Below are 26,495 nucleotides of genomic sequence, written 5' to 3'. Positions count from 1 at the left end.
TCCCGAGCTCTAGTTCAAGTTCCCTTTGTGAGGTGTTTATTTCAGCAACAGTGTGGTAGTTTGAATAAGAATGGCCCCAATACACTCAGAGTTGAATGTTTCACCAGGGAGTGGTACTATTTGAAAGGATTGGAGGTGTAGCCTGGTTGGGGTGGGCATTGACATTTCAACAGCCCAAACCAAACCCAGGGTCTAATTCTTGCATATCAGGAATTAGAACTCTCTACTTCGCCAGCACACCACCATGCTCCCCACTATGATAATGGATTAACCTCTGACACTGAAAGGAATTCCCAACTAAATGCTTTCTTTAATAATCTTTGCCATGCTCCTGTAGTCACTTCACAGCAACAGAACACCAACCAAGACAAACAGAAAACCTAAGACATACAGCATCCCGGGGTTTCTTCATACTATTCTCTCATAGAAGATTGTAGATTTATCTTCAATCCAATATTTTGCTTTAATCAAAAGCTATTACTTTTCCTTTAGAAATAGGATTACATTAAAAAATACTTTTTAAGTTGATAGACACAAAATATTGTTGTCATGACAAACTAGGCAGCTTTCATATGCACTGAACCAGTGCCAAACATCAGCTCTGAAAACACACACATGCTGGGCGTTGGTGGTTCACGCCTTTAATCCTAGCTCTCAGGAGGCAGAGGCAGGCGGATTTCTGAGTTCGAGGCCAGCCTGGTCTACAGTGTGAGTTCCAGGACAGCCAGGGCTACACAGAGAAACCCTGTCTCGAAAAAAAACAAAAAACAAAAACAAAACAAAAAAACCACACACACAAATGACATTATAGGGATTATCATACTGTATTTAGGAATACATACATATATATACATACAAATTAGTGAAGAGGAGCAATGAATATGAAAAAGAGCAGGTAGTAGTATATGGCAGGGTTTGGAGGAAAAAAAATGAAAGGGAAAAACGTATTTAAATTATAATCACAAAAATTCAAAACTAGTAAAAATGAATTCATTAAACAGTTTTAGTAACTTTAATATCTACATTTTTATTTCTATACAAAGTCATATCTACACAGTTTATACTGACAGTAAGAACTGCTCCAGGTATCCATGATTGGCATAATTCCTTTTTGTCCCACACTGAAAATGTTTCCATTTACTAATAAGAAATTCCAAGTGTATCCATTACCAGTTGAATAGCTTGCAGGGAGTTTGTAATTTCTTCCACATTATCACGCCTCAAAACCCACTGTGGCTTAAGTCTGTTAAAAAAAAAAGAAGCATTAATGAAGTGTTTTAAAGCATGAGAAAGCTTCACACCATTGCTCATTATTATCTATATAACCTATACATTATTTTTAAAATTGATGCTGGCCTCTTTGCAGCTTATGCTCTTTCCTTCACCATCTCCTTCTCTGTTCATTTATTTACCAGGCGCTCAAGGTTAGATCCCTGGTGAAATTGGTTAAGCCTTTCCTCAGATCTTGTCACCATTCTTAGTTCTTAGTAACATCATCATCAATATGACCAAAGTCCTTACATCCTTGCTTTCTGTACTACCTTAACCATTCAACTGTCCTTTCTTACAAGCACAGACTAGATTTTGTCTTCACCAGAAACTGCATGGCCACTGGCTCTTAGTGTAAACATTAAACTTCCATTCTGCAAACTCCACTCTGATCCCATCATGTCACATGCCTTATTGAAGCACTTTAAACAAAATTTCCACCTCACCAAGGTTCCACAGGACTTCTGACAGTTGGTACACAATATATTTTCATTTAATATAGAAAACAAGTGATGTAATTATAGCCAGCTTCCTAGCATGCTTTATGAGCTACTTAACATGGAAGGTTTTGTGCAACTAGGCAATGCCCAAAGCCACAGCAATGATGCTTTACTATGTACGTAGCTCTCCTCCACTCACCCAGTGTTCTCCTGCTCAAAATGTTCACAGCATTTGGCTTCTGGTAAGAGTTAGTACATACTTATTAAATGAATCAATTGTAGATGCATTTAACTGCTTACCTTGAAACTAACCTGGTCTTCATAGATCTTTCTGGTATATAAGGAAAGCCTACACAGGAATTCTGCTTCTGCTTATCAAATAATCCCTGTGTATTTACTTTATGCTTAGGAACTGTAAATTTGTAGAGACGATAAATCCGATCAATGACTTTAGATCTACTTTGTGCATCCTAAAAAAAAAAAAAGAAAGAAAAGAAAAAGGAAAAAGGAAAAAAAATACACATGTCAAAACCTGGTAAGGATTACATTTCTCTCTCCTACAGTAACTAAATAATGAATTATCATTACTATGCTTTTCAAGAACAATGCTCTCTAATATAGCAGGTAGACTGACATAAATTATTAACTAATTTAATATGCAAGTTAGTTATAGGAAGACATATACTCAAAAAGTTACACGTGGAATACAGACAGAAAAGACTTCAGCGGATACACATCATGTCCAGGGATCAAATGTGAATTTTTCCAAAGAAGTCCTCTTCCTATCAGTGGCACAATCCCAGATGACGTGCCAGCCCCTGGAGAGACTATGGCACATCTGTACTTGCTTCCTTCCTAACATTCCATCCCTTATCTACACATGCTCGCTCAAATTCATTCTCTATCTGTAGCCAGAATGAATCTGGCTACACCGGAGAGCTGAGCATGGTGATACAATCCTGTTTGACAACAAAACACACTCCAAAACCAAAACAACAGCAGCAAACAAATAAGCAAGCAAGCAAACACACAAACCGCACACTGAAATACTCTCTTGCATAATCTTCAGTTGTTTCCCTATCTACTCAGAAAAAGAAAAAGAAAGCCAGAGTCTAGGGAAAGGCCATGGTTCCTCTATGCCAACAGTTGTAACTAGAGGCTCAGTGGTCTCAGCACTGAAAAGCTTGCCATTTAAACATCGTAGCAGCAGCAGGCCAGGGTGAGGGTTAGGACAGTTACACAGACCTGGTTCCTCATATGCCGGGATGTGTTATTCTTCCTAGTGAGTTGCTCACAAGGATAGAATCAATTCTACTTTCAGAGTTTAGCTTTCCCCCTTTTAGACTGAGCTTCAGGGCCATGTGCATGCTATACATGTGCTCTACTAGTGAACCATTTTTCCAGTCCTGGAGTCAGATTCTTTTGATTAGAAAAATGTCTGTGTGACATTTTTATCATCGAATAAAGCAGGTTTGAATATATATAAAGCTCTACATTAATGTGATAACTAAAGTCAATGACATTAAAAATCTAGGATCTACTCACAAAAGCACACTGCTCTGTCTTCAACAGCACTGCTAACAAACAGCAAGTTCTTGTGAAAATGCTGGCACTCTTCTCAGCCACTCGGTCTCCAGGCTTCTCTCGGTACACCTGCAGAAGCTCCAGCAGTATGTCCACACAGTTCTCAGCCTCGTAAACAGCCGCGATCGTCTTATCATACTTAAAGAGACCAGAATAAAAGGAAGGCTTATGAGGAGCGCATGCCTTTAAACAGTCCAACCACAAAATACGGTGAAAACTAAGTCTCTGGAGCGTGTGCAGCAAGTAGAGACTCACCGGGGACATTTGTTATTTCTGAACGCATCTTACACACACATTCCCAGCTTAATCAGTTTTAGAACTTTAACATGAACCAGTCAAATGCTCTTGAGAGAGAGAAAGAGCAAGAGAGACTACTATCCTGAAGTAGATAAAAAGCTTTTAAAACTCATTGTAGTATGACTATCACAAAGTAACTTTCTGTGGCTACCACAGGCTAAGATAACAGTGAAGAGAAGATCTAGTTAACTCCTGAGTTACCTGTTTCTTGAGAAGATGAAATGCTATAAAATAAAATGATATTTTCAACACTGAGTCAAGGATATAGTTTCAATGGCTTATTTGTCTAATTGTGTCCTTATATTAGCAGTAAAATATGCAGGGTGACAATATTAAAATAACAAAGCCTCACTAGCTGACACCACAGTCTTCTCAGTGACACCGAGGTGGGTCCTTTGAGGGCCCTCACTTGACAGCACAGAGGACCTAAGCAAGCTGCAGCATCATACAGGCCCAAGGCCACAGTGCTGAGCGTGGCATGAGCCTGCTCTCACCCGCTATCTCTCATCAAGACAGGAGGGTGGCTCAAGACATGGCTCAGGTAGAAAACCTTGCCTCTTAATGTCTCAACTGTGTCTAACTTTAGTAAGTACTATTGCTGTACTCTCTGCAAAATGACACAGGAACTACCTTAGGGGTTATAAAAAACTAACCTCATAATTTACCAGCAAGTCAACAGTAAATGGTAGTCGGTATGTAATAAACAAAAGCAATCTTATAAAACTAGCATTTCCATATATAGCTATGTTAAGAGACTAAACATTTTTTACTCCCAGAAACATAAAATACATTTATTTAAAATAAATAAATTTTAGGTCAGAAGCAAGAGCTAATAATGAGCAAACACAAAATTTAATTTGCAGGATCATGTTTCTTAACAGTGAATGCCTTATGTTTAAAATGGAAAGGTACCTTTGCCACATTCAGCAATACTTGAACAGCATATCCAACGACTTCCATACAAGGAACACTCCGATTACAGCTTCGGATCACAACAAAGATGGTAGATACTGCTCCGCTTTCAGCCATGTTCTCACAGCAAAGTGGAGAGAGTCTGGTAACAACCTCTGAGAGAAGCAAATGAGCAAACAAGGGAAGTCACAGTAACAAGACTGAACTACAGAGACTACTGTATTACCCCACTCTTTACACACCCAGAGGGGAAGTGCAGCCCTGCTCTGAAACATGGCATTTACAGGACACTAACCCAGGTGCTTCAATGCATCCAGAATGGCCGACAAGTGTTTGTAGGTGAGCAGGTGATGAAGCGCGCGCTCAGTTCTTCTGTACAGCTTGTTCTCCTCCTCCACGGTCGTGCTCACAGCTCTAAGGCTTCGTCGGATAGCTTTGATTTCTGTGTGGTCATTTTTCTTCCTCCAAGAATAGCCTCTCCATAATGCCTTAACAAACAGGTATAACAGGGCCATTTAAAGATGTCAGCCAGTAAGGTTTTGAACCTATATTCCAACTGCAGCTGCAACGCAACTCAGATTATAATCTTGGGCTAAAACTAGACTTTGGTTTACCTGAATTCTAGTGGCACAGCTAGTGATCTTTTCCTGTCTTCTGCAGAGGAGAAAGCGGCGTACTGCCTTCTGTATCACGGATGCAGCCCTGTCCTGCTGGAGCCAACATGCATGAGCTTCACGTCGAGCGCTTAGGATCTTGTGGTACTGTTCAATGAACCTCTTTCGTTGTAATCTTTTTCGAAACCATCTCTGTTCAAAACATGAAGGCTTTTCACTTTTACTCCAGAACATATATGAGTTAATAAATATATAAACATATGTTTATATTCTTATAAACATATATGTATATACACATTTATATACAAAAATGAAGGAATATTGAACTCTTTTGACCCTCCATCCTGCTCTGTGGGATCATTTTCCTATTCTACTTGAAGCAAATCCTTCAAGCTCCTGTTGGATATGTGTGGCCACAGCTCACAGTGTAGATGAATCCTATCAAACTAGGCAGCATTTTGCAAGTTGTTTTCTACCCCAATATTTTACATGTAAATATATGACAGTATACGTACATATAAGGAAAATTTTATAGGGTATAACTACTATAAATTTCAATATGGCTATGAAATAGAAAAATAGGCTAGGTACATTAAAACATTGTAAATAGTAAATAATACACAGGTAAGAATTTAAATAATAAATATGGGGAAAACTAAAAAATGACAGTAAGCAAGTAAGTCCTAAACAAAGAATGTAATTCTACTCCCATTCACTAGAGTGGCAAAATCAGAATGTCTTTGGAGGCCACTGTAGGATAAGGAAATAGAGAAACAAGGATCCACAGTGTAGGGATGGCTGAGTAGTTCCATCTGTGGGTGGTCACTTCCATTTCTGGCCCATAAAACACGGTCCACTTTCTAACCTTAACTTATCCTATGAGCTATCGTCTAACAGTCTTAATATTCTGGGACTGTATGTAAGCACATCTAAAAATGAGTAACATAAAAAATACTCTTGGAGCTAGAGAGATGGCTCAGAGGTTAAGAGCACTGGCTGCTCTTCCAGAGATCCTGAGTTCCATTCCCAGAAACCACATGGCGGCTCACAACCATCTGTAATGGGATCTGATGCCCTCTTCTGGCACACAGGTGTACATGCAGATAGAGCACTCAGAAACATATAATAAATCTTTTTTAAAAATTCTGAGATTTTTCTGTTTACGATAGAGCTTGTTTATGCAACCTTAGCTATCCTGGAACTATCTTTGTAGACCAGGCTGGACTTGACTGCCTGCTCTGCCTGCAGAGAGCTGGAATTAAGATGTACTCCACCATAAAAAGTAGTCTTTTGTCTGAAGTTAAGGGAAAAGTGAACCTGAATGAAGATGACTGAATCCACGTGCTTCTTAGCATTCCTCAAGGCCACGTGGAGCCGATAAGCTCGTTGGATTTTAAGAGCACACATGTGATAGTAGGCAGCTGCTGTAAAGTGGAAAAGCCGAGTTTTGGCTTTCTGTTCTGAAACCTAAAACAGAGAAAAAAAATTGCAATAGAAAAATAGGCAAAATACATTAAAAAGAACTTTTTAAAAGAAAATACATAGATAAAAAGTATTTTTATATAAGCATATGAAATATGCACACAAAATATTAACTATTAATTATTTTCATTTTAATTCAAGGTAATTATAATTACTGTACAATAATTCTAATAGAATAACTTATATAACAAAATGTAAAAGTAGAATTTTGGACCCTTTGCTAAGAGAAACAGCATTTAGGTGAGTGGCCAAGCTTATCCAAGGACAGGTTTTAAGACATCCAGAGTACGCAGGAGAGGCAGGTACAAGGTTAGAAAAGGTCATAGCTCTCTAAGCAGAGATGTTCAAATCGAGCAGAGATGTTCAGATCGAGCAATATGAAGCCCGACAAGTTACACTTTTCCAGGATCAGATAATACCACACAAGCACAGGCGAGCCTCTTGTAGTGAAAGCTCTCTACAGTGACCTTTAGATTGTAGGTTTCCAATTCAGATTTAATGATGAGTTTTCTCCTTTTAAACATTTTGTCTATGCCAGTTCTATATCCTCAGCTCCAAAGTCATAGCCCTCCCTAAAAACAAGAAATTCTTTCTTGGTGAGGATGTGGCTACCAGAGGTAAAGTTCTTACAGTGGCTGGGGAATGGCAGAAGGCTACTTGTGGGAAAATTAGCCTCCTCCACACACTCGTCAGTTCTTTAGCTAAGTGTTACTGCTTTAAAAATTAAAAACAACAACATCAAAAACCCCAACAAACAGAAAACACAATTAATTTTGTATCTTTGGTGTGACCGACCATCTGTAGGAAGAATTAGGGTCACGGGAACAACAAAACATATGATGACCAATGACCTTGTTAGGTGGCTCTGCAGAAGTTAATAATTATATTAGTTTTGACAGCATTCTCCAAAATCTTATCTCCAAAGATTTACCACCATCTAACATCCAATGTTTTAGTTTTATTCTAAAATACTTACCCTTTTCCTTACTAACCAGCCACGCACCGATGCTTGTACAACAACCGTAAACTTTTTCAATTTGATATACTTTATCCTTTCCTGCTTCGCAGCCACCATGGCTCGTACATGTCTCTGTATGATTAAAACAGCAGATCTCTGCTGCAGGAAGGACTGTCTTGCCTGATAGCCCCTAAAGTGGGCTTGAATCACACAAGCAGCTCGATGTCTCTATAAGAAAAAAAGTACAAGCAGAATTAATAGATAGGAATAAGATTTTCAACCTGTTAGAAGTTCTTGGATTTCTCACTGTAAAGTGAGAATGATGCTATACTCACAATATTCTTTACTTTCATAGTTTGAGAATGTCCTACTTCATGGACATGGGAAAGTGCTAACACATTACTTCTGAAACCATACAGGTCTATAGTAACAAAGCTATAGGTCAGCAGCTGCCAGGGACCTCCCCTTTCCTCCTGATTCTCCCTCCTGTGTGAGAGCAGGGAAGGAATGCTGCTACAGGGCAAGCACTCTGGACCGAAGCACAAGCTACCGTGTGATATGTACAGCAGCCATTAGAAAGGAACCATAGCAAAACAGTGTGTAGCTTTAGGAGCCACAATGCACGGTGGAGAGATGGTTGAGAAGTTAAGAGCACTTGCTGCTCTTACAGAGGACCCTGGGTTTGGCTCTCAAGCATTGATATCATGGCTTACAACCTTCTACAATTCCAGCTTCAAAAGATCACATATTCCTGTGATGTCCACAGCTCCCACATGCACATGCTGCACATACATACACTAAGGTGCAAACACATACACAGAAAAAAAGAAAAGGCTTAAACAAAGAACTACATAGCATGAGAACTACATTCCTTAGATTGCCAGATTGCCCAATTATATAACAGCTTCAGAAAGTCAGCTTTATAAACTTCCACATACCTTTAAAACAATCATGGACAAGTTAGCACTAAACAGCCTCTAGCACTTAAAATAATCAAAGCAATAGCAACTACCACATAAGTTTATTATACAGGGCCGGCCTGGCATGCAGTAAGTGCTGAAAGTCTCAGAAAAGACAACTGTGGTTATGTAGCTAGGACGAACATTACAGGAACATAAATCATATATGCAAAATTCTAATTTTGATATGTAGCAACTATTTAAAAGCCATATGTAATAATAGGTCATGGGCTTTATAGTTACTCTAAAACTCTGCTATATACTTAAACAGATCAACTATGGAAAGCATGTTATCAAGTATTTGACTTAAACTAGACAAAATATATTTATATCTCTATCTTTTCCAAGCATATATTATTTTCACTGCAATCATGAAAAATTCGAGTTTGAGAATATTTTACTTAATACACATACAGAGAGAGAGGGAGGAGGGGGAGAGAGGGGAAAAAGGAGAGGGAAGGGAGAAAAAGAGAGGGCAAGAGGGATGGAGGATGGAGGAGGGAGAGAGGGAGAGAGACAGAGAGAGCCTTATGTATACCATTACTGGCAAAAATCATACTGCTATTAAGTGAGTGTAATTTTCATGGCCTATACCAGATATGTGTAAAACAATGCACAGTTCAATGTGTAATATTCTTTCTATTTTACTTCCTAACATGGGTCTGTGTGAGCGTTTGTTTACACTTACTTTTAAATTCTCACGGGCTCCTCTTGCAGAAAGTGTAGCTCTCCATTTCCTTTGAATTATAATAGCTGCCGCCCTCATCTTCAAGAACCTGAAAAGTAGGGGAGAGATAACTTGAAATCATTTGATCTAGTCACTGTTGTCGCCCAATACAGAGAAGGAACATGTAAGAACAACAATGTCATAAGATACAACAGTACACTTCACATTTCAGCTCCTGCAGCCAGAGTCTTACACAGACAATGAAAGCCAGGTCGGCAAGTAAAAATATTCTACTGTATAAAAAATATAAACTCTAAAATCTAGTAAGACAAAGAATTTGGTAGAATATGATTTCAAAGTCTTAGGAACAGCTGGAAGAATTCTCAGATGATGGAGGAAGTCACTGAAATGAACTTATCAAAGAAGAAAGGGACACTCACAGTACTAGGACATGAACCTGACACTTAGCAATGACTAGCTTTTCTTCGAACCATAATTCTTAGAAAGTACTGCTGAGCATCCAGAAGAGACGCTCACCATTGATACAAGAGTACACCTCCATACTGATGGTAAGCACCACCTGCAATTGACCCATTTCCCCAACAGTATTGGTAGAGGAGCTCTTCAAACGCTGGAGGTCCTCTTTAGTGAATATCTTAGTCAAAGTTTCTATTCCTGCACAAACATCATGACCAAGAAGCGAAGCAAGTTGGGGAGGAAAAGGTTTATTCGGCTTACACTTCCACACTGCTGGTCATCACCAGAGGAAGTCAGGACTGGAACTCAAGCAGGTCAGGAAGCAGGAACTGATTGATGCAGAGGCCATGGAGGGATGTTACTTACTGGCTTGCTTCCCCTGGCTTGCTCAGCCTTCTCTCTTATAGAACCCAGCCCAGGGATGGCACCTCCCACAAGGGGCCTTCCCTCCCTTGATCACTAATTGAGAAAATGCCTTACAGTTGGATCTCATAACTCCAGCTTATGTCAAGTTGACACACAAAACCAGCCAGTACAATGGACCCCTTGTCAACTTGACACACAAACACATCACTATTAAGCCTAAACCCTTACTTTCTTATTCATCCCCAAGATCTAAATAACTTTAAAAGTCCCACAGTCTTGCAAATTCTTAAAATTTCAATCCCTTTAAAATATCCAATCTCTTTTAAAATCTAAAGTCTTTTTTTTTTTTTTTTTTTTTGGTTTTTCGAGACAGGGTTTCTCTGAATAGCCCTGGCTGTCCTGGAACTCACTTTGTAGACCAGGCTGGCCTCGAACTCAGAAATCCACCTGCCTCTGCCTCCCGAGTGCTGGGATTAAAGGCTTGCGCCACCACGCCCGGCTTAAAGTCTTTTTACAATTAAAAGTCCCTTTACTGTGGGCTCCACTAAAATACTTTCTTCCTTCAAGAGGGAATAATATCAAGGCACAGTCACAATCAAAAGCAAAATCAAACTCCAACCGTCCAATGTCTGGGATCTTAATGGCTTGCTTCCCCTGCTTGTTCTTTCTACTTTCTTATAGAACCCAAGACTACCAGCCCAGGAATGGTACCACCCACTCACGATCTTCTGGGCTCCTCCAAGGGCTTGGTCACTTCTCCAGCTCTTTGTAGCACACACCTTGTCTTCTAGGCTCCAGCTGCCTGTACTCTATCTAGTGCTACTGTTGTTCTTGGTGGTCATCTCATGGTACTGGCATTTCCAAAACACTGCTGTCTTCCCTTGTAACTAGGCTTCACCAATAGCCCCTCAACGAAGTACAACTTTGGCTATCTCTGGAACACAGCCTCTTTGTGCTCTCAGAAAACACTTCAGGGATGCTGGTCTCTTCCTAATCACCGCTAATTTCTTAGCTCCAACTTACTAATAGTCCCAGTAATGCAAAGTTTTTGATTTAGTAGTTCTGGTATCTTGTTAATCACAGCTGATTCTTCAGCCCCAGCTAACCAAAATCACAGAATCTTCACAATCAAACCAACATGGCCCTGATAAGAGTCTTTAATCTTCCCTCTGAAATTTCACAAGCCAGGCCTCCATCTTCTGCACTTTTCTCAACATGATCTTCCAAGCGCCTACAGAACAGCCCACAGAGTTCTTAACCAGTGGCTCTTCTAGCTCAAAGTTCCAAAGTCCTTCTACAGTCCTCCACAAAACATAGTCGGGTTGTCACAGGAATACCCCACTATTCTGGTACCAATTAGTCTTAGTCAGGGCTTCTATTCCTGCACAAACATCATGACCAAGAAACAAGTTGGGGAGGAAAGGGTTTTTTTATTCAGCTTACACTTCCACACTGCTGGTCATCCCAAAGAATTCAAGACTGGAACTCAAGCAGGTCAGGAAGCAGGAACTGATTGATACAGAGGCCATGGAGGGATGTTACTTACTGGCTTGCTCAGCTTCCTTTCTTACAGAACCCAAGGCTATCAGCCCAGGGATGGTCCCACCCACAAGGGCCCCCCCCCCCCACTTGATCACTAATTGAGAAAATGCCTGACAGTTGGATCTCATGGAGGCATTTCCTCAACTGAAGCGCCTTTCTCTGTGATAACTCCAGCCTGTGTCAAGTTGACACACAAAACCAACCAGTAAAGTGAATTTTAAGCAATCACTGATAAAAAATATTCAATTATTGTTGAAAGCTCATCAACTATGGATTTATAAAAATCCTTACACTAAGGCATTAAAGAAAATAAAAGGACAGCTAGTGAAACTTTATGAACATTTTTGAAACTTTATCATTAAAGATAAAGTAGATAGAAAATAAAACACAGTATAACAAAAACAAAACCCAGACTTCTCAGTCAGCAAGGTGTCTGCTGTGCAGGCATAAGGACCTAAGTTCAGATCCTAGGTGCCCATGTACAAGCACTATGGTGTGGAGACAGGCAGATTCAGAGCTTGCTGGGTTCACTCTAGCTAACTCCTGAGTTCAGTGAAAAACCTTGCCTTGAACACTAAGTAGACAGTGATAACCTATGTCTCTCCTTCTCACTCATACAGACTACCCACAAAAAATAAAAGAAAATTGTTACCAGTAGTGAAATCAACAAAGAAAGTGAAAATGAATACTAAACCAGTTTATTCACTTTCCTTCTGTCATCCCTTTGGTTCTGAATAACTCACATACATACTTTTTACTAAATTATGTTACCAAAGCTATATTTTATACATATATAAAAACTAAGCCCATTAACAGAGAATGAATACAAACGCACATACACACAATTTTAAAACCATATAAATGGAACCCAGCAGTAACTTGAAAGGAAATAAGCAGTGCTGGTACTTTAGCTGAGAGCCTTCCACTTCCACAGTTGTAATACATCACCTCCTTCTCGCCAGCTTCGTAGAGAGGTGACCTTCAATAATGTTAGCAGCTTTCAATAAAGTGAGATATCTCCTGTGCGCTCTCCAACGCCTATACCAAGCTTGAATCCTGCAGGCAGCTTCCACTTTGGATAAGTATTTCTTAGCTTTATATTTTCTACATCCAGCCTATATCGAGCATAGAAATATAAGGTTACAATAATGGTCTACAATTGCAAGTGACAAAGATCTTATGCAATTATTGTTATAGTAATTGTAATAGTTAATATGCAATTAATGGACACAAAGCATTAATTGTAAATGTCAAGTTGGTTTCTGCTCTAGCAGACTGACCAAGAGCCTTCTGACAACTATGTAATTACAACAGTGTATGTGTAGTAACCACTTCATCACACATACTGTGCCACAGCACAGCCCAATAAGAAGTTTAAAACTAAGCTATGCAGAATTTGTTGAAAACAGCTAGATGCCCACTGTCCTCAATGTGTCCAAAAGAACAGAAGTAAAATAAATCCTACTTTCTGGAGAGAAAAAGCAACAGCTTCCTCTCCACATTCATTGGTCATCTGCCTGAAGCCGGAGTTTGAAAGGACAGCCATGTCTCATTTTGGAAACCTGGTGATTGTGACAACTATAACTTATTCAACTAAAATTTTAAAAATGATTAATTGTTATAATAATAAAATATACAAATTATGGACCAGAGAAATTAAATAACAGTTGATACACAGTTCAAGTGATACAAGTTCTGACCTAGTTAATTGTGAAATGGAATACTCCCCAAACCCTCTAATTGTATAAAATAGGATTCAGTTGACTTTTCACGAGATTAGTTTGGCTAATGCTACATGACATATTCTAACTAAACTCTAAAGCACCCGCTGATTCATAGTCTCTGGAATTGGAGCACACTTCCTGCTCTCTCCTAATCCTTGGCTGGCTGATGCCAAATTCCTCAGTTTTCTTCTTTCCTAGGACCCTGTAGACTTTGCTCAATACCCTTGTGGTCTTATGGTCTCCAGATCCACGTCTTAGACTCTCTTCTTTCTATACATCCTTCCACAAGGTTCGGTTATCAGTATGTGATTAAAAATATACAAATCAATCTAAAAAACGGACTGCTCTTCCGAGCTGCAGAGTCTGTGAGGGTGGTGCTTCACCCTGAGCTTATCACCATGGCAATCCCCTTCTATCTGTGTATCTGCTGGATTGCTAATTTTTTATTTCCTCTATAAAACCACCACATCACAAACATGTATTTCTTTGCTCAATAAACAGCTCTGGCATATGCAATTGGCAGTGACTAGTGTGGCAGCCAGGTGCAGGTGTGGCATATTACTTACCTGGAAGCCTCTCTCAGCCTCCATCAGCCTCCTTGCTTTAAAGGCTCTAAAATGCTTCTGTATAATCATGGCGGCCTCATGCTGCTGCTGACCTTGTTTTGCAGTGTTTAAACCCTGAAAATGCATCTGAATAAGAGGTGTTTCTTCCTTACACACATAGAGCAGATCTTGCCGTCTCTTATTTGCTCTGTATGTTTTTTGTATTACCTTTGCTGCCCACCGAAGCTGCTGGTAGAAGCAATGCTGCCTATACATCCTGTATGTGCTTTGTATTATGACAGCAGCACTGTGTTGTTCTTCTTCACTGAGTTTTTCTTTTTGTAATTTCATAGTTCTGTATGTTCGATAACGCTGCTGAATTCTAATTGAGGCACATTTCCAAATGTGAAATGCAACGTAAGTTCTGTGCATTCTAAAAGTAGCCTGGATGAGAGCTGCAGCCCTGTGCATTTCTTGTAACTTCTTTTGTACCACCAGTCTTCGATAAGAGGACTGTATGGTAATGGCTGCCTTTCGTAACTGCAAGAATTGGTGCAATTTATGCTTGGCATAAAGGGTGGCTCGGAATTTCCTCTGCACAAATATAGCAGCTTTTCTGAGAGCAATGAATCGTCTCCTTACTATAAAAGCTCTAAATTTACTCTGAATAAGGGTTGCAGAAGAATGCATAGTCTTCAGATGACTTCGGGTTTTCATCCCCCTAAAGGCAGCCTGAAGGATTACAGCAGCATGCTTTTGCCTGAGGAAAAGCTGCGTCTGCAGTTCTGCAGCTGTGTGTACTTGGTATTGCCTTTGGATCACAACTGAGGCCCGCTTCAAATGCTGGTACCTCATATAGGCTCTGTGCATCCGGAAAGTGGCCTGAATCACAGTAGCAGCCCTGTGCATCTTTTGCACCCTCTTCCTTACCACCCATCCTCTGTATGATGACTGGATCTTTATAACTGCCTTTTCCAACAGTAACTGTTGTCGGGAATACTTGGCATAAAGTCTTGCACGGTACTGTCTCTGAATCCAAATGGCAGTTTTTCTGAGGGAAAGGAACTTCCTTCTCATCATGAGAGTCCTGAATCTCCTCTGAATGAGAGTAGCAGCCAGGTGCATAGCTTTTAAGTGTCTCCTAGTTCTCAGTCCCCTAAAGGCAGCCTGGATGAGGATTACAGAACACCTTAGTCTGCTGTACCTCTGAAACTCAGCGCTTCCTTCTTTCACTGCTCGGTATCTCTGCTGCACCATGGTTGCCGCCTTCCTCAACCTACGAAAGTAAGTTTGCTGCCTGTGTCCCCTAAAATGTGACTGAATGAGTGTTGCTGCGAAATTCATCTTTCTTACAGTCCGCCTCACTCTTGCTCCTCTGACTCCAGCTTGAAGGGTTTTAATAGCCTTCAAAGTCCTCAGGTACTTCTCATGCTGAATTTTACCTAGATAATATGCTCTGTATCTCACCTGAATTACAAGAGCTGCTGTTCTCATCTTGAGGTACCTTACTCTCGACTGACGCATCTTAAACATGGCTTTAATAAGTGTGGCTGCCATGTGCATGTGCTGAATGCGTCTCCTCACTCTAATGCCTCTATACGCAGCCTGGACTTTAATTGCTGCCCTCCTTAAGTTAAGGTATTCCTGATGCTGCTGGGTTGTAATTTTAATATTCTGGTACCATCTCTGAATTACAATAGCTGAAGTTCTATAGGTCGTGTACTTCTTTTGTGTTCTGTAGGCTCTAAATTTAGACTGTATAGTGACCGCTGCTTTGTGGCATTCAGCTACCCACTTTCTCACTTTCATACCACGGTAAGCTGACTGTAAAATTACTACAGCTGCTTTTGTTTTCAAGTATAAGTGGCGCTGTTCTTTTCCAACTTTGTAAGCCCTATAGCACACCTGAATCTGAAGAGCAGCGGTTTTCATGATGCTCCACTTCCTGCGCTGAACGTGCATCCTGTAATATGACTGTATGAGGGCAGCGCATTGATGCTGCCGTGCAATCTGTCTTCTCAGCATCTTTCCCTTCCATGCAGCCTGAAACACCAGAGCTGCATGACGGAGCTGGATGTACTCCAAGTGCTGCCTCTTCCCTGCAGCCCGTGCCCTCACATGCTGCTGGATGACTACTGCAGCTGCTCTTAGTAGTTTATACTGTTGCTGGGCCACAGCCATTCTAAACGTAGACTGGATCTTCACTGCAGCCTCATGTTGCCTCCTGAGCTGCTGCCGAACCTGCCAGCCACGGTAGGCAGACTGGAGGCAAACCACAGCCTCTCTTGTCCTTAGAAATTGAATTCTCATGTCATAAGCAACCTTGTGTGCCCTGTACCATCTCTGAATCTTCACAGCGGACTGAAGCATAGTCTGGTATTTCATCCTCTGACTGTGGCCTCTAAAAACCCTCTGAATTGTAACAGCAGCCGTAGACTGCTGCTTGATTTGCCGGCGTACTTTGCAGCCTCTGTAAGCTGCCTGCAAACAAATAGCTGCTCCTTTGACCTGCAAGAAGTTCTTCCTTTGACTGATTTGTGCTCTGTAGGCACAGTAGAAACTCTGAATGACAAGAGCCGCCTTGCACATCTTCAGGTAGCGCTGCCTCGCTGTTCTCATTCTGAAATAAGACTGTAGAGAAATGGCAGCTTTACGTTGCAACCTCAACTGCTTTCTGACCTGGCATCCTCTAAAGTATGACTGCAGTTTGATACAGGATTCACGCACCTGTATGTACTCTTTTCTCTTTTGTGAGGCCAGTTTTTGGGAACGGTACCACCGCTGGATAAACAGTGCAGCTGCTCTTATTTGTAAATACTGCTTCCGTGATTGTTTCATTTTGACAATTGACTGCAGCTTTATTGTGGCATTTCTGAAGTTCTGAAATGTCTTCCTACATATGTAAGCCCGATAATATGATTGAATCTTTATAACGGATGCTAAAGCATGGCGAAATGCTTTTCTGGCTTGCATCCCTCTACATGCAGACTGTAGAACAATGACTGAAGACCTTGTTTTCTGATAAGATGCTAGAACCCTCCTGGCTGAAATGGAAGCTCGGAAATGAGTCTGAATTATAATGGCTGCTTTCTTTATCTTCTTATATTTCTGTAGTTGTTGGTATTTTCTTATGTGTGCTTGCAACTTAATAACCATCTTTTTAAGGTTTAAAAATCTATCTCTTTCCTGTCTCATTCTCCAAAAGGACTGAAGAACACGGGCAGCTCCAATCTGCAACCTGTATGAACGGCGAGCCTTCATCCCCCTGAATGCAGCCTGCAGTCGAATGGTGGCAGCTCGTTTCTGCAAATAGTCAGCGCGTGCTAGCTTCCCCTTCTGATATGCCCTGTAGTGTTTCTGGAGAGTCAGGATGGCATCTTTTCTTCTTTTATATAACTTTTGGGCTTGAAAGCACCGAACTCTTCTCTGGATGACAACAACACAAGACCTAATATAAATGTATTTCTGCAATTCCCTGTGCATTCTGTACCAGGACTGTATCACAACAGCGGATCTTTCTCGTATTTGTTTCCTGAGATGCCATTCTCTAAAAGCTCGCTGCAATGTTACTGCAGCTTTGGTTTGTAACTGCAGCTTGCGTAGCTTCCACCTTCTGAACATAAACTGGATTACAAGGGATGAGGATTTCAGCTTCCTAAATCTTTGCTGATCTCGTTTTCCACTTAAATAGGCGCGCCAATGCCTCTGAATTGTAACTGTGGCCCAAAGATATCGTTTGTAAGATGTAAGAGCAATTTTCATTCTTATCCTAGACTGAAGGATGACTGAATAGTGCTTCAACCTCAGAAACCGTTTTCTGGTGGAATATCTTCTCCAATAAGCCTGAAAGAAAACAAAGTGAAATACACATAGCTTTCGAAGTTAACACTTGAAAATGCTCATTCATCTAGCATTCTGCTTTAAAATAACCACACTATGAGCTGGAGAGATGGCTCAGTCACCCAAATCCAAAGGACCCGGGTTTGGATCTCAGTACGACATCAGACAGTTCACAATGTTCCAAATTTTAAAATGTTCCAAAAGGAAAGGAAAAAAATGTGCTGAACAGTTACATAATACTTAAATATTAAAGGTGATTACTCCTGAGGAGTAGACATTGTAAGAGGAACTTCTGGTAGTCCAGAGATGTTAAATACACTGGATGATGTAAAAAATGCAAATACCATGCAATTTCATAACAATCTTGCTCTTAACACAGAATTTGGGAGTCTGTCAGGAACTCAAACGAATTCTCTGAGTATGAGACATACAGGTGACTGCATATCAAGTTGAAGTGAATAGGGCTGTAAGCCTCAAGCTGATGCATTCATGATTCCACTGTCTAGACACCTGACAGAAAGTAATACCTAGACTAAAAAATTCAACTGTGTTAACACCCAAACTCCAAGTTGTTCAATGAGGAAGTGCACAAGCAAATTAAATAAACAGGTGGTTCTCATAAGAAAATAAATTGCCAATAAATATATCCTCAACTATGAGGAAAATTAAAAGCTTTAGATAAGTTGTGTTAAATTTAGAACACTTAGGTTAGGTAGCTAAGGGACACGGGGAAGAAAGAACAAAACAGTCATAATTAAAGGAGAAATAACAACTTTGCATAAAAAAAAAACCAAGCTGAAAGAATTCATGATCACTAAGTCACCACTATACAAGATACCTACAGGAATGTTTCAGACTGAAGAGAAAGATAAAGTCATCCAGGAAGCTGTGGGATAGAATAAGTCATGCTAGAACAGAAGATAAGCAAAGGAGAGATAGGAATACACCAAGCACCACAAAGCTATCTAACTGGCAAGAATTACCACAGACCTCTGAATAACAACCTTGGATATTAATGCTCTTAATTCCCCAATCAAAAACCAAAGTCTAGGAGACTGAATCCATTTCCTTGCTGCCTCTAAAAGCTACACCTTACCACTAAAGATCAATATTATCTGAGGGTAAAAGGAAGAGCAAAGTAATTTTAAGGAAATGAAAATAGAAAACAAGCAAATATGCATCCATCCTCTGACAAGGCAGATATATTACAGTTCTAAATTTATATTCAATAAACACACTTGTACCTAATTTCTCAAAACAAGCTCTACTAGATATAAAAATATGAATTAGTCCCAAACACAGTAATAGTAGGTGACCTCGGTATCACACTCTCACTAAGAGAGGGTATTCTGATAATATATACATCAGATGAACATAACAGACATATACAAACATTCTAAACCAAGCACACAGAGCATTCATGTTTCTCAACAGTCCCTAGAACTTTCTCGAAAATACATCATATATTAGGACACGAATATAGTAAATTGAAATAACTCTTTATATTCTGTCTAACTATAATTGAACAAAGAAATCAATAGCAAGAAAAACTGCAGAATGTATATAAACTAAAAGAGACTGCATTACCATTTGATGAATGAATGGGTGCTGTACAGCTATTTCTTCTAAAAATCCCCTCCTGAAGGGAGACTAGTTAAGAATCCAAAAGTAAATAAAACTCACAAATCTCAGGAAGCTCTTGAAAATTACAAGATTGACAAAGGAGCTCTCCCTGAGGTTATATAAGCGATAATCTCTAGGACAAGGAGATTTGTCTTCCATGTGGTGTAGTGAGCTCCAGGAATTCAGGTTCATGGTAGGGGGGAAGATTTTTTATGCAGTACCTTCAAGCCACCCATATTCTTTAAGTACCAAGTTACCCATATGGCTATAAACTCAATGTTGCTTTAACCTAGACTAGGGTGGGATCATATTTACATCTAGTTTTGTTACACTATCTGGGGTGAGTAGACATTTGCTTGGCAAAAAAAAAAAAAAAAAAAAAAATCACACAATAAGGGGTCACTGAAGAAATTAAGGAAGTTAAGTTTGAAGGTGTGGGGGACAACCTGGGGAGGTGTGAAAGGGAAATAATGATAGAAGAAAATACTTAACATACAGATAGAATTGTTCTCCAATAACTGGAGAAAAGGTAGATGGGTATTCTAGGCTCAATGAAAATTAAAAGATGAGATAAACAATTTAAGCAGATCTCTAACAATCAACAACATAAAAACGATTTTTTAAAAACAAATTTGGGATTACAGAGAAGGCTCGGGGGTTAAGAGCACTTGTTACCATTACAGAGGACCTGGTTTGTGTTCCAAGCAACCACATGGTAGCACACAACTGTCCATAACTTAATTCCAAGGAATCTGATGTCATCCATGGACACCAGGCACACCCAACTAAACATTTATCTTCTAGTTCTATAAGTTCATTACAAGTTTGGCATGGTTTGGCCAAGAGAAAGATCATCTGCCTAGTGCTTCATTAGTTTTGAGGATCTGTATAGATAAACCAGTCAATACTTTATTTTCTGTCCTTGCACCTACAATAATTTGTTCATTCCCAGTTTATTCCCTTTAGTTTATCAGAGAGAGGTCTCACAACAAACCTAGAAGGAATGTTTTCCCTCGTCATAAATTTGTTCCAAGCCTGTGCTCTTATCCTTGTGTAATTATCCTGTGACACATAAAGGTTTACAGAGCCTTATTTGCTGCCTTTTTGAGGGCTGGAAATAACTTGTATATATTTAGAAATTCTATAAATCATTATCAGGAATTATGAAATCATCATTGCGAGATGATTTCATTGATCTGCAGAAAATCTGCCCAATAGGGTGGGCTAATGTCCAAGAATCATTAGACTATGTAATAATGATAGGAAAGGCATATCAACAACAAGAAGCAATCCTAAGATGAGATCTCTGAAGGCCCTGCAGTTCAGAATTTACCCATTGAAGCCATGCAAAATGATGGGCCATCTCCAGAAAAGTCACTTGTTAGTTTTAGCCTCCTCTAGATAGCTCCTGACACTCATGGTCAGAGAGAAGACATGGTATATATAGTGCCAGCAATGTTCTAATAACTGGACTATAAAGTGTTTATTATATTATCAATAAAATGCAAACTAAAACTGTTCTGGATGTTAGTATATATCAAAGTTACTAAGAAACTTTCTAAGTATTTACATTAGTGTAAAATTATATGCGATGTTATGCTGTCCTGTACTCTGGCAATATATCCTAAAAATGAAATGCAACCACCTGACTGCTACCCCTAAACATCCACAGCTGAAAAGGGATGTTAGCATGGCATCAGTCAGCATGGCGCACAGGGCTCTGGCAGGCTTTGCCCTTCTCCAATTCCCTGTCTTGCTCAAAACCTGCTAGATTACATTCCTAAAGCTAGCCACCAAGGCCTATTCCTTTATTTGGCCACTTGCTCCACCTGAGGCTGACTCTCAAGTACTGAAGTCCAGCAATCAAAAGGCTCCTTTTGTCTGCCCTAATTAACATGCCCAAATAAATTAAACACCTCATCCTAACACAGGGTTTCCCCCTTTACCTTTAAAAACTGCCATTTGCCTATGTCTCCTCTCTGTCCTCAGGACAAATATCTCTCCCCTGCCCCCTCCCTATTCTCCCCTTCTCTTTAGTCCTCTTAGTTATTTGTCCCTCCAGGGCAAATACATTTCCTTTGTGTTGAGAGCTTGGTCTTTGGGTGTTTTGTGCCTACAGGGATCCTTCAAGTGCTACTTCCAGGTAAACAGGATGCAGACCTGGTCACACTGAAAGGCACATTCAGATAGCCTTTACATGAATATCAAATGTCCATCCACAACAGAATGAAAACTAAGCAGTAACTTACTCAACACTCCTAATCCTCTCAAACGCAATAATGGTAAAAGAAGAGTTTATAGAAATCTGAGCTCAAAAAAGGACACAACTAATTTAAAAGGCTTTTAAAAGATGCATATGAAAAAGCTGTGATTAGTATAAAACAGCCAAAGGTAGCCTGGGGCTGGGGTAGAAAAGTTAACTAACTCTGTGAAGTGGCTTATAAGAGGCTGGTCATATTCTATCCCACAGAAAGGAGATAGTTGCATGGGTGTTCATCTTGTGAGAAAACACCAGGCTCTATAATATCATTGAACACAATTTCCCATGTGTAATATTTTATTTTGAAAGTGATTTAAAGTGAGATAATTTATTAGACTAATCTAGCATTTTGAGTAGACAGAATCAAAGCTTTTACATTTCTATAAGAGATACATTTATAGGGTAAAGCTTCAATGATATTTACAGGGCATGAACTGAAATAGCACACCTCATTAATGTTAGAATTCATTATAAAAATGAATTGATAACCACCCGTGGAACACTTTTGTCTTTAAAAGTAAACAACATTGGCATTCTGTTCACCAGTGATGACCACTATTTCTGAGATAAAGCAAAGAAGATAGAGAGGAAAATGTCCTTTGCTCAGAGGAGAAGGATCCAAAGTAAAGGAGCACAGACTAGCCTGGTGCACCAGCACCTCCCATGGTGTAGAGATTACCAAAGCGCTAATGTAAAACACATCAGCAAGGGGCACACAGCTTCCGCTGAGTCTCAGCCTTATGCTATCCTCAGCAGCAGACAGCAAGGAGGTAGAAGCCCAAGCACTTGGCAGACGGGAGATGCCTGAGGGAAAGAGCAAGTGTCTGACTGAATCTGCAAACACTTTCCTTGTCACTGTTCCCTAAACAATACAACCTGACTAGGATCCACACAGCACTTGCATAGTACCAGGTCCTATAAGAAGCTTTAATGATTTAAAGTATATGGAGAGTGCATACAAGTTATATGAAAATGCATCCAGATCTGGATATCTACACGGGGTTCCATGATTAATTCCCCCCCCCCACCCCCCCATGCACCAAGGAACAACAGTATTGGTCACGGAAAATTATATCACATATTTCCTTCTTTGCTATAATAGGCATACAATTTTTAAGTCTAAATTTCATTCCAGAATATCATACCTGAATGAGCAATGCTGATTTATTTTGAAGTTTTGCCAGTTTTTCATTTTTCAGCATCAGCAACTTCCTTTGCGCTGAGACTCTTCGCCAGCATTTCTGAATGACCAGAGCTGCACTGACTTTTTTTTGCAATCTTCGTCTACTTAGAAAATTGAGAACAACTGACTGAATAACTCTAGCAGCTTTGTCTCTTTCCTTTAATGAGGAAAATAAGAACAGAACTGTGTTAACAACCACTTTGTCTCTTTATTCTTTGTAAAATAGTCAATTTCTACACATTAAGTATATTAGCAATTTATCCTGCAAAAAAACCCTCCCTTCCTCTAGGCTTACGTTCATCCTGGGACTCATCAAAAAGGCAAGTGATTAGAAGAACCAAGCATCCTAAGAACTGAACTAAGATAAAATACAGACATCTTTGGTCTATCACAAATCACCTGCAGAGAAAAACAGGATTAACTCTAATACGATTCTGACGTGGACCCAGAGCTCTCATAGGAAAGCTGTATGCATGGCATGCAAAATGCTTTGCAGTATAAGGCAGTCTTGCTTTGTTACAATTTGAGCAAAGCAATACACAAATAGGAGAAACAAGATACCCCTCCCTTCATTATAGATCAAGAGGAACAGGAGACACACTCTGCACTATGAGAACCAGAGTTGAGAGGAGAAGCTGTGTATCCTGGGACAGAAGCCAGCATTGTGCCCACCCCCATTTGTATTCCTTTAGAGAGTGACTACTATGGCCACCAAATATTTCCTATCTCACAGTTCATAGGGGATCAGTTAAATCTCATTAAAACAATGACTAGATGCAGCACTTATGACCTGCGCTAACGGAGGCAGAGTCACAGGACTTGTCAGTCCGTAGGCAGGCAACAGCCAGCATCTCACAGGCTGTTCCTGTGCTCACCCTGCTGTATTCTACTCAACCTGAGTTGAGTGGTGGAAAGAACAACATACAGCTTGACAGACACCCTTTATGTTACTGACTGGAGCATCCTACATGGAAGGGGGCTCTACACATCAGTGGGTGCTGTCTGCACAGAAGAAGCCACAATGCATGAGAACTAGGGAACCACCGATCAAACTGTCATTCAAGAACATGAAAAAGGCAATCAGTAGATTAAAACAATTACCAAGGAACAGGAAAGGCCACATAGTAGGCCACAGCACTGAGGAATAAATAATAATCTAGACCACTGTAACCTTAGCAGAGAGGAAGTTTGCCTACCAAAGTGGTCAGGCCATCACACCACATTTCAGTGTCTCTTCTAAGCACTTCTTTGTAAGTAGTTCAGCTAGAAGTGAGTGCACCACTAGAAATAATGGTAATTGATAAAAGAGATTTTAGAAGTGATTGAGCTCAGAAATACAGAATGTTTGGGTCAGAATTAAAAAGACCAAGGGCATCTTGGATGAAAGAGACTGAAGTGAAATGAAACTTAGCTCAACTGCAAGATCCGCTTCACTTCATGCAACTAAAATCCACAATTTTACCTGTCATTAGATAAGGTGTTGACAGAGGGAGGGAAATGCACTCCAAGAATTATCAAGACAATTCCCCTAAGCTAAAGCTACTGTGTTCACTTCTGCAACTACTGGCCATTCTCTAAGCCATGACATTATTTTAATGCCATACCTATGATTCTATGATTGAGTTACCAGTTACTTTTATTTTCCCCATAAATAGACCAAATACTGTGATTTAATTTAATTTAGAGTTTGTGTCTACTTATGGATAGGAAAAAAACAACATGCAGAACTTACCAGGGGACCAAGGAAATGTTGTCTACCTGCCATTTCACTGCCACAGGGCCTGAGTGACTCTATTATCAATGGAGGGTTTATACTAATTATAACAATAGCATCAAAGCAAAATCTAAAAGCTGGAAGGGTACCTCAGCATAATCCTTATCAGCCTAGCAGCTCAGGAAATGCGTATGAGGATCTAGAGAGGGTGCTGCATATGTTCCCACTTAGAAAGACACAGATGGATGCCATCATTGCCACGGAAGAGTGGGAACACTGCCAGCAGGAGCAACAAGCAGGGACCAGATTATCCGATAAAATGTAACCAGAACTGTAACAAGTCCTTTTAAATTAGCCGTTTGTGATGGCTCATGTTGGTTGTCAACATGACTGAATCTGAGAGTCAGCACAAGATCCCACGGCCTCAAGCCTGAGCAGCACCAAGGCACAGGCAGTCAAAGCACTCCTGAGACATCACGGGACCATTCCTGATCTCTGGAGGCAGGGTGGCCTGCAGTAGAAATCAATAGGAAAAATCTTCACACACTCACAAGAAGTTCTCTCTGGCCTACAGCAGATTATGGGGAGTGTTGACAGAATGGAAGATACATCAGTATACCATATTTATATCTCTGCATCCCCAAACTAGATGTAATTGATACTTTTATCTCAACCATCTCTATTCGTAAAATTCATTGGAATCCTGTGAGATACTGTTCTCATTTTCCACAATTACCTGATGGTATTTCAGATCTCTTTTTAGTTTATATTTTCTCCATGTTGTCTGTATAAGTCGAGCAGCTCTTATTTCTTTACGGAGATCCAAAAGCCTTGCACAGAGAAATGACAAATAGGTGATAACCACCTAAGGAAATACAGAAGAGGAAAGCAGAGGGTCAGAAGGGAACCGTCTCTCCCTATCATCCTCCAGGCTGCATGAAGGACACTGTCAGCCACGTGTGGTGGCTCACACCTTTAATCCCAGCCTTCAGGAGGCAGAGGCAGGCTAATCTCTGACTTTGAGGCCAAACTAATCAACAGAGAGCAAATTCCAAGACAGCCAAGACTACACAGACAAACCCTGTCTCAAAAAGCAAAACAAGGAGCTATTATGAAGAAGTCGTCCACTAACCTTTTCGTCTGGAATTGTATTTGACATGTCTGAATGATGAATCATAGCAGGTATTCCTCCCAGGTCCCTAGCTGCAGATCTCACCAAATGAAAATTTTTCTTCTCGTTTTCTAGAAGCTCTTTGTACATTTCTGGAGTACTTTCTATTACATACACAAGCGATAAAGACATGATTGTAGCCAAAAATCAAACATGGCAAAGAAGCTGAAGACTTAAACAGACTAAAGGGACTAACCGTGATCAAGTGCTTCAAGAGACAGATCCAGACAACCTCCTTCAGATTCGGATGAAGAATTCAATACCACTGAACCAGTCTGTGCGCAGGCCACAGACTGACTGGTGCGCTGGCATATAGCATCAAAAGGCACATAGCACGGGTGGTAATGGTGGATCAAATAGCATAGCACACGGCCATCTGAGAAAGATACTGTAAAATTCTCCACCTGAGCACAAACATCAGAGAAGCAATCAGTTAGTTAAAAAGTCAGGTTTGATTACAGTATTACTATCCTTTGTTGGACAGCATCTCTCAAAACAGCATTACCCTTCCCAGAACCTGAGAATGACGTTAGTTGAAGAACAGAGACAGACAGGTAGAAACACAGAACACTACATGATGACAAAGGCAGAGACTGAACTAATGCTGCTTCAAGCCAAAAACCAAATAGAACCTAAAGTGGGGCAGGGGAGAACAGCCTTTAGTGAGACTAGGGACTGGCAACTCCTTGCTTTTAGACCTCTGGCTTCTACAACTTTGAGAGAGTAAAACTGTATGTCAAGTCACCTAGCTCACAGTAATGTGTCTGGCAGTCTTTGGAAAACTAAGAATTACAGTCAATCATTATTACAAAATGAACCAGTCTCTTAATGGAAAAATTAGGTTAAGCTCCAAAATTCCCATCAGTCA

The 26,495-nt window shown here is 40.2% G+C and overlaps 1 protein-coding gene across 1 annotated transcript in view; it reads right to left on the bottom strand.

Annotated features, from left to right (window-relative positions):
- Positions 1 to 873: 873 nt before the first annotated feature.
- Aspm (assembly factor for spindle microtubules) overlaps positions 874 to 26,495 on the bottom strand; it is a 44,484-nt gene continuing 18,862 nt past the window's right edge. Inside the window, exons 14-28 of the mRNA XM_021168094.3 lie at positions 25,824 to 26,031; positions 25,589 to 25,731; positions 25,193 to 25,321; positions 22,705 to 22,899; positions 13,858 to 17,679; positions 12,516 to 12,682; positions 9,204 to 9,291; positions 7,575 to 7,784; positions 6,434 to 6,583; positions 5,117 to 5,308; positions 4,798 to 4,990; positions 4,503 to 4,657; positions 3,255 to 3,431; positions 2,010 to 2,179; positions 874 to 1,243 (exon numbers count right to left, since the gene is read on the bottom strand). Of these exons, the coding sequence (XP_021023753.1) occupies positions 1,141 to 1,243; positions 2,010 to 2,179; positions 3,255 to 3,431; positions 4,503 to 4,657; positions 4,798 to 4,990; positions 5,117 to 5,308; positions 6,434 to 6,583; positions 7,575 to 7,784; positions 9,204 to 9,291; positions 12,516 to 12,682; positions 13,858 to 17,679; positions 22,705 to 22,899; positions 25,193 to 25,321; positions 25,589 to 25,731; positions 25,824 to 26,031 (6,102 nt within the window). The 3' untranslated portion in view covers positions 874 to 1,140. The remainder of the gene's footprint in view (positions 1,244 to 2,009; positions 2,180 to 3,254; positions 3,432 to 4,502; positions 4,658 to 4,797; positions 4,991 to 5,116; positions 5,309 to 6,433; positions 6,584 to 7,574; positions 7,785 to 9,203; positions 9,292 to 12,515; positions 12,683 to 13,857; positions 17,680 to 22,704; positions 22,900 to 25,192; positions 25,322 to 25,588; positions 25,732 to 25,823; positions 26,032 to 26,495) is intronic.

The sequence above is a fragment of the Mus caroli genome, unplaced genomic scaffold (assembly GCF_978045245.1).
Source record: "Mus caroli unplaced genomic scaffold, Mus_caroli_1 scaffold_1, whole genome shotgun sequence".
In the NCBI taxonomy this organism is placed as follows: domain Eukaryota; kingdom Metazoa; phylum Chordata; class Mammalia; order Rodentia; family Muridae; genus Mus; species Mus caroli.
Note: the sequence above shows the minus strand (reverse complement) of the source record. Positions and strands in the feature narration are given on the sequence as shown.